The sequence below is a fragment of the Crocodylus porosus genome, unplaced genomic scaffold, assembly GCF_001723895.1.
Source record: "Crocodylus porosus isolate Cpor-Errol unplaced genomic scaffold, CroPor_comp1, whole genome shotgun sequence".
Taxonomy (NCBI): Eukaryota; Metazoa; Chordata; order Crocodylia; family Crocodylidae; genus Crocodylus; species Crocodylus porosus.
The window spans coordinates 86,973,853-86,989,408 of NW_017728906.1; the positions used below are offsets into that span (position 1 = coordinate 86,973,853).

The 15,556-nt window shown below is 43.1% G+C and overlaps 1 protein-coding gene across 7 annotated transcripts in view; it reads left to right on the forward strand.

The window, feature by feature from the left end:
* Positions 1–15,556, forward strand: part of LOC109306229 (interleukin-1 receptor type 1-like) — a 48,332-nt gene that overhangs the window by 2,339 nt on the left and 30,437 nt on the right. Inside the window, exons 1-3 of one of the 7 annotated variants that reach the window (XM_019529552.1) lie at positions 855–960; positions 12,632–12,716; positions 14,115–14,181. In XM_019529552.1, coding sequence (XP_019385097.1) covers positions 12,705–12,716; positions 14,115–14,181 — 79 coding nt within the window. In that variant the 5' untranslated portion in view covers positions 855–960; positions 12,632–12,704. Of the gene's footprint in view, positions 1–854; positions 967–1,220; positions 1,240–1,485; positions 1,505–12,631; positions 12,717–14,114; positions 14,182–15,556 lie in introns of those variants that run through there. The other 6 variants (XM_019529555.1, XM_019529557.1, XM_019529554.1 and 3 more) reach the window with 6 other exon arrangements.

Sequence of the window (15,556 nt, forward strand, 5' to 3'; positions counted from 1 at the left end):
AACATAAAATACATTAATAATAATAATAATAATAATTTTTTTTTCCCCAGAAGTCAGTTTGGTCACCCTGAGAGCAATTTGGGAGCTGTCTCCAATTATTTTCTGCAACTATATAGTTGATGTAATAAAAAATATCACCTCTACCAAGAGTTCCGATTACTTTTGCCTGCGGACCAACACAGCTGCAACCTGCATTTCCAAAATTATCGTGCAGTTTGAGCCCATTGCCTATTATCGATCATACATTGTCCAACAGTTAGAATTATCCTTCAAATACAATAATTATTGTACTTCTGACAACACTAACAGGTACTGCCTGGTGTACCCCTGACAGGCTCTCACTGCACCTCAGGCTGTGGCAATGCGACCCCCAGTTGAGCATCACTGCTCTGCGCTAAAAAGCAGGCTGAGAGGAACAGGGACGTACTTGGTAGCTGTGTTGGTCGGAGACAAAAAGAAATGCAAAACTCTAGAACTCTTGGTTCAGAGATGATCCCGTTTATTAAACCCGCTAAGACATTGCAAAAAAAAAAAATGCAATTTTTTTTTCTACCTATGGACGCTTTTTACCATCTTTAATTTTCCCTGCGCCTGAGGAAGGGCGCACGTGCCTGAAAACGTGCAGAATTTTCTTTTTAAATTTTTGTATCTATTTTGTTTTGCGATGTCTTAGTGGGTCTAAGAAAAGGCGTCACCTCTGAACCCCGAGTGCTCCACTGCTTGCCGGGGCCTGCCCTCAGGTGACCCCCCGCGCGGCAGGGCAGCGCGGAGCTCGGCGCGGGGTGACTCAGCACTCGCGCGGGGGGCGGGGCTCCGCTAGGACTGACTCAGCGCGGCCGGGCGGAGGCTGCGCTGGTGTTCCCACCCTGTGGCTGCTACCGCCGGCCGGCCGCTGCCTCTGGCAGTCGCTGTGGCGGGGTCCGCCGGGCGGATCTTCCCCTGCTGGAGGTGGAGGTGGAGGTGGAGGTGAGCTTGGCTGGGCTTGATCGGAGCCTCTTGCGCGTGGGGTGGGGGAGCTGCTTGGAAATCAGGGCTGGCTCGTGCCGTCCCAGCCCTGCCCGGGTCGGGGCGGGGGAGCTGGGGTGCTCCGCGTGCAGGCGGGGAGGCTGTGTGTGGGGGTGGTGGTGTCAGGGTGCTCTTGAGGTGTTTTTTAAGGGGAGAGCTTTGGCCCGACAGGCTTCGGGGAAGAAGGGGCTGCGTTGCCCAAGCTGCTTTGACTTGCTCCCAGCCGTATCCCAGGTCCGTTTAAAAGATCTCCACCCCCTTCTAAGAAATCCTCCCTCCGCTTCAGGGAGGATGTGGAGGGATTGGAAAGCGTCCAGCGCCTTGCGGCACACAGGATTTGAGGAAGTCAGGCGCAGGAGGGAAGGCTGCAGGGACTAGGGGTTATTTTGGGGGGAGAGCTTGATACCCATCTTCAAATACCTGAGGAGAGGTTGGAGATGGACTTTTCTCTGTGGCCCTAGGGAACAGGACTAGGAACGACAGCCTGCAGCAGAAGCAGGTGAAACTTCAGGCTGGAGATGAGAAGTTTTCTGACTGTGGGTGGTGGAGTCCCCATCCTTGGAAATTACCAAGAGCAGGTTAAGGAGGCTTAGTTGGGATGGTTGTCTTTGTGAGGTCTCTTCTAACTCGACTTTCCTATGATTCTACTCCTGGATTGGAGATGGTTAAGACAAGTCTTAGGCAAATTTGTTAGGAGGAGGTGGCCGTAGCCAAGGTGGGAGGGGAGATGCTTGATGAAAGTTGAGGTGGGAGAGGCTGTCAAATCTTGGAGTAGTACACAGTAGTGCATCACTTGAGCTTCTGCTGAATGGAGAGGGGGTGATAGTTGTAATATTGTTGTATATTTACAAATTGTACATTGATAATTTGTATACACTTTTGTTTGTTCTTTTTCTTGCTCTATTTTAACATGAGAGAGAAGGGTGATGTCTTAGCTTTTCCACCCAACTTATGACTGAAGTTAGATTTGTTAAATAATACAATATGGTGCAAAAAGCTATTTGGGAAAATATAGTAGGCATTAGCTCTGGAAGGCTTTCAGCTGTATTTTAATCCCCAGGAATTCAGCGTTTGAACTAAGTGCCATTGTAGTGTCATTTATGACTTGTTTTGGATGTCTAAACTAAGTTTCATTGCCCTTTCTTTCATTGTTTGTTTTGGATGCCCTGACTGTGTGCCTGCATGACTAAGGCATCCGTGTTTACAATCTGTTGGTTTTTTTCTTTTTATGATGTATTAAATAATTTTTTTATTTGTTAGAGAATTTTTACATCAGGTTTGTACTGCATGCTTACTAAGAGTGTATCACTGAGTGCAAAAACAGTAGGAAATAGTTTTTTAGAAAGTAAAATTGTAGCATGGTTATGCTTAGTTATGGAATTGTTAGAAGTATTTGTAGCACAAAGAGCACAAGATTCAATATAAACCTTTGTAATCATATAAAAATCACCATTAACCATGTATTTGAAATAACCAAAAGTCTAATATCTTTATTGGTCAATTGATAAGACCACAGGGGTCTTAAATATTCTCTAACACTATTCATATCTAGGCTGTGTTGTGCAGCATGTGCAAGTCCAGAATGCTGATACTCTAATGGGACATTTTGGTAAGATATATGTGTCTGTATTAGAACGGGTTTGTTTTGATCACTTATTTTATTTTTGGGGTGGGGAGGAGGAAGGATGTTTCGGTAAGCTTGGAGTTCACTATGCTGTGATCTGTGCAAGGAATGGGAGGAAATCCATCCATACTCCTCCTCATTTTCTCATGAACATAATTCCAGATTGGCTATGCTTCTGCTGATGCTCTGGGAAAGCTGCTTGAAATACATAATTGGTATGATTTGACAGTCACTCTACATATCAGCAGCACAAATGATCAGCCTTGTTAATTTTCTGCTCCTGCTGCCCTGCAAAGTAGTGAGTTTTATCAGCAGTCTGCATGCAAGCTTGGCATACAGCAAATGCTTCTCTTTTCACTTGCTAAGGTTACTTTTAATTTTAAGAGGTAGAAGCTTACAGTTTTAAGGGGAAGTAAAATTCTTCGTAGATATGCAACTGAAGCCCCTAAATTCACTAGGCCCTTTTAGGCTATGCCTTCCCTGCAGTTACCTGATCATTAAGTACCCAGGTTAGCCAAGCATCTTCACAGTAAATTTGTATATTTGTAAATCTGCATCTTTTACTTTTTCTCCCTTCAGCTGTATGTCTGGGTGAGACTATCCCATGGTTCTTTCTGCAGGGATACTTTGTGCTGTAATTTTTTTTTTCCAGTCAGCTGTGGGAAATCTTGTGTGCCCTTTGAGGGGTTGGAGGAATTGTGGGAAGGGCAGTAGAGGACTGTCAAAACTAAATCATTTAGTTTGTGTTTGTACTGCTAGACTAAAAGCAGAGGCTAGAGTCTAATCTAGACCCCCAGTGAGGGAAGACAGTAGGGTCTTAAATCTGATCAGGAGAGAGTACCTTTATTTGTATTTATGAGTCTTGGCATGGAGTGGAGAGAGTGTTGGACTAAAACCTGAAAAAGACCTTGGGTTAACTATAGATGTATGTATCCTTGAAGTCATTTTTTGCACAAGGGGTGTGCATTGGCAGAGCTGTCTAAAGAAATTTAACATTAAACCTGGCAATTGCTTGTTCCGTGCAATTTTTCTTCTGTATAATTAACTGTTCTGTATTCTAAGCTGTACTGCTAATATAACTAGCTAGAGGATGGATTGAGCCTTGCAATCCAAGCTGCCTCTGAAAATCTATCCCAAATGGAAAGAATTTCATCAGAGATGTCAGTAAAACATCATGTTTTTCAACTTGGCAGTACTATATTTGTTTAACTTGTCCCCATGTACATATTTTCATCTATGCACAATACACTGTCAAGACCAAACGAGTAAAATTTGCTATTTGAAAGATGCATTTACCCACTAATTGCAAAATCCTAACATTTAAATAAATGTTTCCAAAAAGATTTAAGAACCTGTTAACACAAGATAAAACCTTTTCTCGCTAGAAGTTAGGTGTAGGTGCAAACACCTTGGCTCTCTTGACATGCTTTCTTCCTGCTTATAATGCGTCTTATAGTTCCTATCAGAGCTATCCACGTTGTTTGGCATGTCCTGAGCGTCCATCTCTCTTATCAGGCCAAACAGAGCCCTTCTAAGAATTGGGACATGCCAAGTTTCAAGGAGATGGGTGCAAGTTCAACCACTTTTCACAAACAAGCCTATAACTCCATTTGATCAACCTCCTGGGTAGTAGGTACAGAAACTCATGGACTCAGTATAGACAATGGAATTCTGACAGCTGGTCCCTCACCCCGACACTTCCATTTCCATTTTCACTGACTGGCTTTCTTGCCTGCATCGCATGCCAGCCTCTGGCTTCTTTACTATTCCTTCCATCCAGGAACACCACACACACACACCCCAACTGCAGGTGCTTCCTCAGCCTGACAAAGGGTTTTCGAGCCCAAAAGCTGGCATCCCAGGAAGTTACGCTGAGCTCACCTGGAGCCTCACAACTCCACTGCAACCAGCCTCATGCCTTTTGCTGTAGCAAAGAGGCTGTGTCTCAGTTTGGGTGGTGGTGGGGAGGAACTTGCAGCTCTCCTTCTACCCCCTCTTCTGTCCCTCCGTGAAGGCTTGCCAGCTGCCTTTGCAGCACGGTTCATGGTGTGTTTCTTTGTGTCTTGTCTTTGTCTTAGTGTGCTGGAAAATATGTCTCTTCTGTAATATTATCTATCTGATTTATGTAATATATGTAGATAAGTGTATGTATGTGTATTTATGTAGTGTGTGTATGTACGTTTGTATATATTTATGTAATAAATAAGATAATTATATAAATGTACATTTATGTTTTCCTATATAAATTCCATATTATAATATGCAATATAATTATGCTGTGCTTCCCTGCACAGTGAATGGAATGCATACTGTGAGAGAGAGCAAAGATTTGAAAAGAATCAAAATAGACTAAACAAAAAGACGATTTTGGGAGAGGAATAAATGGAAAGTAATCAATGAATATAATAATAAAATAAAAGGGGATAGAAAGAAAGCAAAAGGTATTGCTGAATCTCACTCGCTAGGCTAGCAAGTAGGAAATCAATAGTAGTACCCTTTGTTGTCTAATGCTGCTGAGCTTCTGGAAGATAGCTCAGTAATTGACTCCAAGGCAGAAAGCAGGCCAGTTTAAACAATGCTGCTTTTTATGCTGTTTTCCCATCCCTCCCCTAGAGCACTGGGATTGGAAGGAACCTCAGGGAAGGATCATAGTCATTGGCCAGCTACACAGTCAATATCAGAGCAGTCCTTTCCCGCTCCTTCTTACTTTTTGTTTCCCTGCAGGCAAGTCCAGTTTCAGCTTCAAAACTCGCAGTGTTTTGAACTGCTCTCGTTTCATTTCGAGGCTGTTTCAAAGCCCTTCATTTCATTTTTGATATTGCCGTTTCGAGCTCGAAACGGCCGGTGAAATTTCACACAGCCCGACTGTTTAGTACAGTTATAATGGTACAGCAGGATCTAGTAGACCACAGGAAGAGGTTTCTGAACAGAAGCATCATGGGCATAAAGCAGGGTTCTGAAGAGATCAGGCATTTATTTGCTTGGATAAAGATCCAACTTATTCAAGCAAGTAAATGCCTGATTTCTTCAGAACTCTGCTTCTTGCTTGTTGGAGCTTTATTCCCTCTTAACATATTAATGGAATACGTGGTTGCTTATATACATGCTCGGAGGCTGGGCAGGGGGTGTTTTAATTAGAGTGGTTCCTAGAGAGCTGCTCTAATTAAAATGCCTCGCCATCAAGAGTATTAAGCCCCTGCACGTTTAAAAATGGCTATGGGACTGAAATATTATTGTGGCGAGGCTTAGACAAGTCATCCCAATGGCCGTTTTTAAACCTATGGGGGCTTATCCATGTGCCAATGAAGCCACTGTAGAGTGTTTCAATTAGAATGTGGAGCAGACTCTATTAACTTGCCTTGATGCCTTCTAAATAGGCAGCTCATATGTCTACCTGTATGTTTGGGGGGAGGCACTGTCTACTCTCTCCTGATGTGGCTTTGTGGAACAGTACCCTGACAGTATAGAGTTGTACAGAATACTCAATTGTGCATGTAAGCAGTTGCAGAACGGTGGTAAAACATGCTTTTGGGATGATGGGGATATCTCTAAACATTAGAAGTGCTGTGTACAAGTGTGGTCTGATGTATGTTGCACAATGTCTGCAAGGCTTTTTTACAAAAAAAGACCCAGGACACAGCTGAGTGTGGTGATAACCATTTGCCACAGCTGGAAAGTACCCAATAAATACACAGTGTAAGCCTTGGCTCCAAGCAGAACAGGGAAACAAAGGATACCAGCTGTGCTTATGCTGCAAGTACACATAGGCTGAGTACAGATGGTCAACAAGCCTGAGGCTGAATTGATTCAGGCTTTGCAAATTATGCTAAGATGTGTAGATTGAACCAATAAGCAAGTGAACAGACACTGACTTTTGATTACAGAAATGCACCCACATGTCTGCAGGTGCCAGGGGTTAAAGCACACCTCACTGCTCAGCTGGAGTAGACAGTTTGAGCCAAGGCTAGCTCACCTACCTTGAGGGGGGCAGGGGGGAGTTAGTGGGAGAGATTCAAAGCATTCTGGGATGCTGGGGGACTGAATTAACTTGAATCTGGAGGGGATCTGGGACAGAAGTTCAATAAGCTGGTTTCACCCAGATCAGTTGAGTTTGATACTACATCCATCCTGGTTTATCTTAAATTCGTTTCAGCCATTTTGTAGATGGTTTATGTGCACTGAACTTCTGTTGCATTATGGATTTAAGCTAGTTTCTGATCACTTACACCAGTTTGTGTGTAATTTCTGTCCCTAGCCATACCGGTTAAGTGCATGACTGTCTGTGTACTGCCTTTACAGGCTGCAGTTCTCTCAGTTACAGTAATTGGCCTCTTAGTCATTTTAGTGGCCTCTTTATCAACGGGTACAGGACTTCTTGGTCCTACTGAAGTGGTTGTTTGTTTAATTTATTCAACGTTCTCCTATCAGCCATGTCCTTTGTCCTCTGATGCCGTCTAGAGGTTGGCATGCTAGCACTAGCAGGGTTCTGTTTGGCACAACAAGAAAACTTAAAATTATTATTTGTTTTTTTTTCCTCTTGCTTGGCTCAGGATGAGTCAGTGGCTGCGGTACATGAGTGAAGGAGCTTATCAGGCACTTTACTATAGCGGGACAATTGCGCTATCTGGCTCCTGGAGTTTTGTGGGTATATGGTTTGCTTTGTGCTTGCTAGTTAGCTCTGGTGGCTGTGTAGCAGGGAGTTTGTCACTGTTCCCTTTCCTACATTGGTGCTATGTTTTGTGAAGAACTTTTGTGGGTGGGCTAGCTTCTGGTACAGATCTTCCATAGCTAAGTTCTGTAGTTCACTTGACCTATGAAGAGTTTTGTAGGTGAGGTTCATAGGTTAATCTTTCCTGTTACGTACTTTCCTTACTAGTGAATTTGGACTAAGTACACGTAGTTCACAAATCAATACTACCCTGCTTTGTTTTAAATTACTTAAATTTTTGGATGGCCAGTCTTCTCCTCTCATTAGAATTTGGCAGTAAAACTCATACAATAGTAGTTCAACAAGCAGAGAACTTCACTGAGTGAACAGTATGAATAGATTAGCAATGGCTTACAAACAGGAACAACCCAACCCAATAAATAGGCTGAAGCTGACCAAACTAAAAAGACAAACCAAAAACCAACCAACCCAATTAATAGTTTACAATATGTAAACATCCACTTACATTTAAGTTAATAATGTGCAAAGTGCAACCAGATAACCGGACTGACCAGTTCGAATTCCTGTCATGTGAAAAATGTACTGCTATGAGTTGAGTGAAGTCCTTGCCTTGCCATCAACAGTAGTACTGCTGCATCATGTGCGCTTCTCTTTCTGTACTTCAGTGATTCTTTGTTCAGGCTGGGGAAAAAAGAATTCTGGAAGCCCAAGTCACGTTTGTATCAGACATTTAACCATTAACTATATAGAGTACAAGATAAATAAAGTGTGGCCTAAAACAACCCAACCAAACAAGACAATCATTAGCAAAACCCAAAAAGTACTAAAGGGGAAAAAACAAATGAACCCAAGAACAATCCCCCTTCCCCCCCAACCAAACCCAAAATGAAACAAAAACAGCCACAGTTGCAAGTTGCAACCAGTGGAAAAGACCTTGGATGTTCAGTTTTTACTGTAATGGGTGCATTGAGTCTCCACTCATTTTCAAGTATCAATTTCTTAAGAGAGCACAAGAATGCATAATGATAAAGCTGTTTTCTGTGACTTGTGTATTAGAAGGAGCTTTGCAAAAGGACCTTTTTTCCTTCTAGAGGCAGGAGGGTAACTGTTAGTGGCAAAAGGGAAGGGGCTGTTCTTATGGAACTGTAGCAGGCTTAGGGATTTGCTCATCTCAAACAGTCTGTAAACACAATACAGTCCATATTCCCAGGGCACACTTGTCACACAGGCACCCTTCTATTTCAGTCAGTCCTCAAACTCTAACCCAAGCACAGGCGGTAAAGGGTTAACTTACAGGTCTGAGTCATCTTCATCCCTTGACAAGGTACTACTGCTCCTTCTTGGCTGCAGGTTTTCCTTTCAGGTTGTCTGCAACTCAGCTCCCTTTCATGATGCTGCTCCCAATCTTGCAGCACCTGAGTTTCTTCCCAGACCCTGAAAGTCCCTGGTCTAGTAAAACAGCCATTGGCCACGCAGGCCACTCTCACTCTCTTTCCCTTTCCTTTCCTCTTGTCTCTGGCTTCCCCTCCCTGGAAGCATTTTACTTCCTGTGCCCACTAATTATCTCTCTCAGCTGACCTGGTTTTCCTGAGCAGCCTGCAATTAGTATTACTGCTTAGAGCTTTGCTGGAGCCTCCGGCTCACAGCCTGCTACAGGGAGCCTGTTTGACTAATCAGTATCCCTTATTTCCATCTCAGGCTGAGCAACTTGTTAGTGATTCATACATTTGGAGGTCCTGGAATAGAAGAGGGAGGTCTTTCAGGCCAGTGGTGAGCTACTCAAAGTACATGCAGGAGATGTTCAGAAGCCTTCACACTACACACAATGTTTATAGAAGATAGGGTTTTGTCAATTCTCAAAGTAGGTTGCTATGCCAGCTAACCTGACTAACCAGCTTGAATTTCTGCCACCTGAAAAACTTAGAATCATCACATCTCAGGAGTGGGTCAGGAATAGAAGTACAAATAAGCTTTTGAAGTGATTGGTACTTTGTTCTTGTCTTGATATGCCTTTTCTCTCCTATCTTTGGCAAAGCCACTTCAGGATGTTGCAAGAACTTCTTGGACTTTGCTCCTATTAAAAATGCAAATCGCCTCTAAAGCAGCTGTGCCAAGTGCACACAGATCCTGTGCCAAAGATCATTACTCCTCTACTGTGCAGTGACTTTGGCTGGCAAGGTTTCAGCACTAACTCATTTTGAAGCAAATGCCTAAGGTCTCATTGACTTTCCTGTATAATTGTCTTAGTAGACATGGGAATGCATTCTTGACATGACGGGGGGGGGGGTGACCACAGTGTTAAAAAAAATGATGTGGTTTAGAATCATAGAAGCATAGAAGATTAGGGTTGGAAGGAACCTCACTCAGGAGGTCATCTAGTTCAACTTCCTGCTCAAAACAGGACCATCCCCCAACTATATTATTCTACCCAAGGCTTGGTTTAGCTGTGGGTCTTAAAAATCTTCAAGGGTGGAGATTGCACAACTTCTCTGGGTAACCTGTTCCAGTGCTTTACTACCCTCCTCATGAGAGAGTTCCCCTCGTGTCTACTAATGGGGGCATGCGGGGAGAGACTACATCAAGATACCGTTGTGGAAGGTAACTAGATACATGTGCATAACATAAGCAGGGTTTCATTTGCATCATTTCCCAAATGGTGAAGTAATATCTCTTGTGGCTTCTGAGTTAACCACACCCATTGTATTTAGATTTGGAGAAGCTTAGGGCTTGTCTACAGAAAGTTGAATTTGATTTCTAAGCTTTGTTAAGCCAATGCTTACCTGTGTGCGGACACTTATTTTGGTTTGAATGGCTTGCTTAGCTTTAACTTTAATTATCTAGGGCAGAGCTGACAAACATATACGGCCTGCAGGTTGGATCCAGCCTATAGAGCTAGGTCATCCAGTCTGCAGACTTTTATCCTGAGTGTCTATGATGGGCCCGCAGCAGCAGCCAGGTGCCTGGGTAGACCTGCGGTGTTGGAGGACCAGCAACAGCATGGGAAGATGCCTGGCAGCACAGTTTGTTCCTGCAGTGCCAGAATTCTTCCCATGGTGTGACTGGAGCTTCAGCATGCAGCTCTTTTCCGGGCATGTGGCTGCTGCCACAGTGGGAGCAAGCTGTGGTATCAGGCTTCTTCCCATGGTTTGCAATGGCTCCAGCACTGCTGCTCTTGTCCGGGCTTTTGGCTGCCATCATGGGAAGAAGCCGCAGTGCTGCAGGGGCTCCTGTGCTGCTGCCCTTTCCAGCCAAGCAACCAGGGAAGAGCAGTGGAGCTTGGAGCCCTTGCAGCACTGTGGGAAGCATCCTGGCATTGTTCCTGTGGCAGCGGCCAACTGCCTGGGATATAAGGCTTCTTCCCACTGAGTCCCACGCCAGCTGGAGTGGGCACTGCAGGCTCTGAATCTGCCATGGCAGAGGGGGGTTCTGTGGGGCTGATCTCGCCAGCGGGGCTGGCTTCTCACCATTCATCCATCTGAACCAGTCCTGCACCACTCCTTTGGCTCAGGGGGCCAGAGAAGTTTGACACCCTGGATCCAAGGCTAAAATGAAAAGAAACCCTTGTTTAAGCTAACATAAAATGCCTGTGAAGTCTTTTGCACTATTTTAACCAAATTGATTATTAACATTTAGTTGAATTTTAGTGATTTTTCTTTTTTTTTTTTTTTTATGTAGGCTAGCTGGTTTTACCTCATAATAGCTGCTGTTTCAGGCTCAAACAGGCATCACTGAGTTGACTACAATTAATTTTCATTTCTTAGGGTTTTTTCCAACTAATGCACAGAGCTTACTGGTCACCCTCTGTTCATGTGGTAGACTCTAATGATAGATTGATTATTTATTAACTCCAGTAAACTTTTCCTTTTTAAAAAAAATTGAAAACTGCAGTTCTGTAGGACGATGAGGTAGTTGCCATTTAAACTGAGGGAAGGGTTAGGGTTAGGGTGAACTGCTGAAAGGTCTTTTTATTTATTTATCTATTTATTTATAATCCTGTATCCCATCAAGGATGCAGTTGGACAAATACAGTGCCTGTTCCTGTTCTTGTTGGAACCCATGACACCAGTCTTCACACCCAGGATGCAAATATGGTCAGGAGTGGTGGGGGTGCAAATTATGCAGAACAGAGAGTCAATAATCTTCAAATTCAGTTAATGCTGTGTTTTCATAGCATTAACTTTAGGAAGTTTGAAGTGAGTAGTTTGCTTCTAGTTCAAAGGTCAACTTGTTACAAATATTTTTAAACTGCAAATCAGTGAGCATTTTAAAAATAACCAGTAGCTCAAGAATAGTTTGGGAAAAAAAAAATGTTCATGATTACTTCCATCCAGCATAGCAAACTTTGGACCAGAACAATTTTTCAGGTCAAAAGTGGAGATATAAAGCAATCTTTGCAATTAAGATGGTTGCTAATGTCTTTCTGTGGCTGCAGACAGTTCATTTCCAGCACTAAGATTTCCTGGGAAATTCTTAGTCCTGGAAAAATAGGTCAGGATACAGGTGTTCTCACCCCCTGGTTGGAGAGCTACACCAGAGGAGCACAAGAGGGCTGCTTCTTGGGTCTCTCTGCTTGTAGGGAGCTCAGTGATTTACGGCTTGTCATCTCCCTTGCTGGGGAAGAGGGCAGGATGTCAATGAGCAGTTGGCAGCTGCTGAAAAGCAGCAAATGAAAAGGACAGGAGGGCACTGTCTAGAGGCTGCAGGGCCAAGGAGAATTGCTTTCCTTGCCCCTTCTACTCCTGGTAGCACCTGATAGCTAGGGCTCTTGTAGTGGCAGGGCATCCTGTGCTTGCCTGCTTTACCATTCTGCTGATCTGCAGGGCGTATCCGGTGTGCAGGATGGGAGGGGCTTGTTAAAGACATCTGGTGTAATTTTACCCTCACCTTTCCATTTAAAGCAGTGGTGCTCAACCTTCTGCCCCATGGGCTGCATGAGTGGTATGGGCTGGTCCATGGGCCAGATCCTGAATGCTGGATTTAGCTGCAGACTGATGATCTAGTGCGTGGGCCTACATCATTTGGCCCATGGGGCTTCCCAGGGGTCTGGAAATTTGGCAGCTGGGGAGTGGCAATTAACACAGCTACCGCTTCTTCGATGCCGAATTTCCAGACTTGTGGAGAGCCCTGCAGACTGGGTATCACTGCTCCATGGGCCAAAGGTTGAGCATTGCCAATTTTTAAAAGCTGTGTATCGCTGTTGTATGCAAAGATATTTTCTTCCTGTTTATATTTAGGATGTCTGTGGAAATTTGCCCTTGGTGATTTGGGGGTGATTCTTATGTACATGATGCATTTGAGGTTTTTATAAGGCTTTTTTTTTTTTTTTTGGTCAGATAAGTCTAAATTCCAAGAATGATGACCAACCTCATTGGCAAATGTCAGCAAAAATATATGTATGGCAGCTAAATGAAGACTAAGGTAAGAGTCTTTTATCAAGTTACATATCTAAAGGGAATGCATACTTGAAGCTTGTTATTATCTGGGGTAGAGCCTCCAAATTTTGTCCAATAAACCCTAGAATTTATGTTGTACCATCCATTTCTCAGGCTGACAGTAGTGTAGAGATGCACCTTATAGATTAACTGAATCAGAGATGTATATGATTTTGTGAGCTAGAGCTCAGATCATGGAATGCTCAGAACTCTTCATTTTCCTCAACCGTGATTTTTTTTTTTTTTGGTCAAGTCTGCTAGAAAATCTCACTTGGATACATACAGTTCATTTATTTTGGTTAATTATTAACACTGCACAAACATTTGTTCATTAATTATGCAGTTTTATCTAAAAATAAACAGAACCCCTCCCCTCCAATTTAGAAGGTTGTTTTCTGGCCTAGTGGAAAAGGGTCTGCAGTGTTTTCTGGGAAACCTACGTAAGAAACTCCTATTAACTGAAAATGGTAATCTATGCTAATTTTATAAACAAACAGGAACATTCATCTTTGGCAGATTTTGAGAGCATGCGTATTTAAAAACATTTAGATCCTCTCAACATAGAACCCAGCATATGACCTGTTTGAAGTCTCAGCCGATATGCTTGGAATAGACAAAACAGGCTGTTTGACGTATTCTGTCTTACACACCTTTGTGTGTCTTGTATTTTATTGAAAAGGACATCAGTCCTGTGTAATGTGATGCAATGTTTTGAATAGGTATTGTGTAACTAACAGAAAGACCACACAGTGACTAAAAACCTTTGAAGATTTTTTTTTTTTAACTTGATATACAAGAAGGAGGTGCGGAACATAGGTTTGTAATACACATTGACTCTAGATATTCAGCGTTACACAACTAAAACACATCATGATTACTAGTATATGATAACTTGCCTGCCACCTTCTGGAATATTTAGTCCTGAATGTTTATAACTGAAAACCAAAAGAGGCACATTCCCCTTCACTTCAGATGTCCATTGCAATAATTTTCTAACAGAGAACAACAGGCTTGTCTGCTCTTAAAACCTTTGCTGCTTTAAATATACTAGCATAGTTATACATTCAGAGCATTTTTCTGTTTTACAAAAGTCCATATGCCACCGTAGCTTGCTCCAGTGTGGACTCTGAAATAAGATGTATCAGTATAAATGCACTTATGGAAAGGCTTTTACCAGCAAAGAGTCATACCCAATACTGATATAATGTTGGTACAAAGTGTAGGCTGAGCCCTCTATATGGACCAGTTAATACTGTGACTTGTGTGTGCCAGGAGGGGCCATATCACACTCATTTTTCCACATAATAGGTACAGTGAGGTATAAAAGTGATAGTGCAGCCAGGACATTTTTAACATATTAATGGAATTTTTTTTCCCTTTGTAGCAAAACATGAAATCTCTTTTGTGGTACATTTGCTATCTAATGCTGTTTGTTTCTCCATACTCAACTGGTAAGTTAAACATGTTTCTTAATGATTAATGCCTAAAATTAGTGTGATTAGTGTGTGTGCATGTGTTGTCACCACTTAACTCATTTTCATCACACACAACAGGGAATGTTGTCTTTTTATCCAACAAAATATACAAATGCTAGAGATGGAATGGACAGACTGATGGGTGATAGGATGGTTTTATAAATAAAATGGAGGGAATTTCACAAATATGGAGGGAGCCATTTTTTAAAATGTGTTTTTAATTTTTTCTTGGAAGTGTACGTTTCTAAATTTACATGGCCCTCCTTTATAATAGCACATTGATAATGAGCAAACAGGAACATGTATTAGATTGGGGTGACAAATATATATGGCCTGTGGGCCAGATCTGGCTCATGGAGCTCCACCATTGACTCCAGGTGCTGCTCCTGGATTTGATCAGATCCATATGAGGCACAACGTGTGCCTGTAGTGTGGGACTGGTTTGCAGGCCAGATCTAGCCCATGAATTTCTTTTCTCTTCCCTCTACTCCCCACCTCCTACGCCTCCCCTCAGCATACCAGATCTGGTGACTGCTCCAGTCATTCTGGGATCTGTGCTGTCCAGTGAAGATCCCAGAGTGGGTGGAACAGGTGCCGCAGCCTGGCCAGAGTAGAAACTATGCAGCATGTCCTTGGCTGCCTGGCTCGACTGTGCTGCACATGGAGCACCTGCTCCAGCCAGTCCAGAACCTGCGCTGCAGATAGTTTTTGTAGGCACTGTGTGTAGTGTGGGCTCTGGACTGGCTGGAGCAAGGCACCGCACATGGTGCTCTGGCCAGACTGTGTTGCACAGAGTCTGTTGTAGCCACTGGGACCTGTGTCGCATGTAGCACAGTTTCTAGACTGCCTGAAGCAGCTGCTGGTTCAGGTATACAGGTCCACAGGTCTGATCTGACCTATGGACCTGCCCCCCACCATTCTCATGGCTGGGGACCGGATGAGTTTGACACTTATATTAGATGTATGTATCTCAGTACACTGTGAATGAGTATAATCCTAATGGGTAACAGTACTTTTTGTCCTGGGTTGGGATGTCATACTGATATGAATACTGATAGCTTTCTGCTTATTACTAGTTGATTCTTGATTGAAAAAGTGTCTAGCAGAGTGCCGTCTTGTTTAGATTTGGAGTTGGATATTATATTTATAATCTTATTACAATGACTGTTTATATCACATTCCTCCCTAATTCCTGTCAGAGTAAAGGAATGTCTTCCATTGGTCCAAGGAATTTGAAGGATTCTGCAGGGACATCGATTTCTCAAAAGATTAATATTTTATGGACCACTCTGGCCTTGTAAGCTCCTTTTTCTGTCCAAAAATTTGAAATGCTGAATGCCAAGGCAGTGAC